Below are 1,502 nucleotides of genomic sequence, written 5' to 3' on the forward strand. Positions count from 1 at the left end.
TGATTGCATTGACCCTTCAACTTTGCACCATACCTGGGTTCAACCCACATCACGCCACATTGACATTCCTCATTGAGCACTGGCAGTGGGAGAATGTCTATGAAGTTCTGCCAGCAGCTGCATGGATGGAACTCAGCTGGATCATCCTCTACTGCATCTCCAGCTTTGAGAACTACATCAACTCAGCAGGCTCAGTCGTCCTGAATGCTTTTGAGAAGGCCCTGAACTACTACACCCTTGGCCAAAACCCACTCTTCCAGATCATGCATGGCAAAAAAGCTGTTACTGACTACAATGCTCTCACTGAGCACCTGGTATGTCCACCACATGCTTGTTCTTTACAGCTACCAAGAAATGTGGCAAGGGTAAGGCTGAAGAGGAAAAGTCGCCATCTACCATCAAGCACAAGGCAGAGCTTGCTCTCCAGAAAAAGTATCTCCCCCAATTCACTGAGCCACTCCCAAGCTTCTTGGCCAACCAACACAATTCCATGAATGGCCAGTGCATTTATCAGCCTGCATTGTTTTCCTGATGTGCATTGGGTTTTTATTTGTTGACTCTTTTCCCTGATGTGCATTGGTTTTTCTAATTTCACTTATTTCCTGATGTCCACTGGTTTTTTTCTTCCACAGGTGTCAATCTACATGCATGACTTTACCATCCACAGTGTGGACATTCCTCTCAACATCAAGGACACAGCAACTCACCTATTGAAGTCTTATGGTGTTGGATTCTACATCTCCTCATCTCCCTCCAACATTGCCAATGCCATCACCTCACTCAAGTCACACTCCACCCTCCAGGTCTTCCACCTACTCCACTTCTACTACAGCTCCCCAACTTACTGCCTGCCTCTGAACCTCTTGTCAGTGGCTTTGATGTTCTCATCTTCAGCCACAAGAGGGTTAACATGTCCACCATCTGGCATCCTCTGGCCAGTGACACCATCCCTGAACCCTGAACCCTTCTGCTATCTGCACCACATCCCCATCCCACACCCAATGTGTGAGGTTGTCTGCTCTGCTCCTGCTTTCCTCACTGCTCAATCATTGGACTGCACCCTGCTTCACATTGGCCTCTACAGCTTCCTCATCCAGAGCTTAGAGCTTCCCAATCCTTCTCCCCACCCCATCACATCGCCCACCACTCCCTACCACATTCTCTATGAGGCAAATCCCACCTACTACCTCTCCTTCTGTGCTGCCCTTTACTCCAGCTTTGTCTGCCTCTCCTCTACCCCCATAGCAGAGGGCAACATCTCCTCTCTCAGCAACTGGCTCCTCACCTTCCACTCTAAATTCCTGGAGGAGTCAGATCTCACAGCCATCACTTCCTTCCTACAAGGCCTAACTTCACATCCTGCCCTTGCCCCTCTCACACCCAAGACCAGCTCCTCCTCCTCTTCCAGTCCATGGAAAGTGTGGAAGTCCATTGGCTAATGTTTCCCTCCACTCTGTTCTGTTCCTCATTTCAACAAAATACATTAGCCCTTTTACACTTAT

At 48.8% G+C, this 1,502-nt stretch overlaps 1 protein-coding gene across 1 annotated transcript; it reads left to right on the top strand.

Moving 5' to 3' along the window:
- Positions 1–68: 68 nt before the first annotated feature.
- On the top strand, positions 69–858 carry ACA1_299690 (uncharacterized protein; the record flags this gene model as incomplete). Its single annotated transcript, XM_004333056.1, has 3 exons — positions 69–318; positions 345–432; positions 804–858. Coding segments are annotated over 3 exons (393 nt in total), but the record flags the coding sequence as incomplete, so codon positions are not given.
- Positions 859–1,502: the final 644 nt, after the last annotated feature.

This window comes from Acanthamoeba castellanii, assembly GCF_000313135.1.
Source record: "Acanthamoeba castellanii str. Neff unplaced genomic scaffold scf7180000083079, whole genome shotgun sequence".
Classification (NCBI taxonomy): Eukaryota; Discosea; order Longamoebia; family Acanthamoebidae; genus Acanthamoeba; species Acanthamoeba castellanii.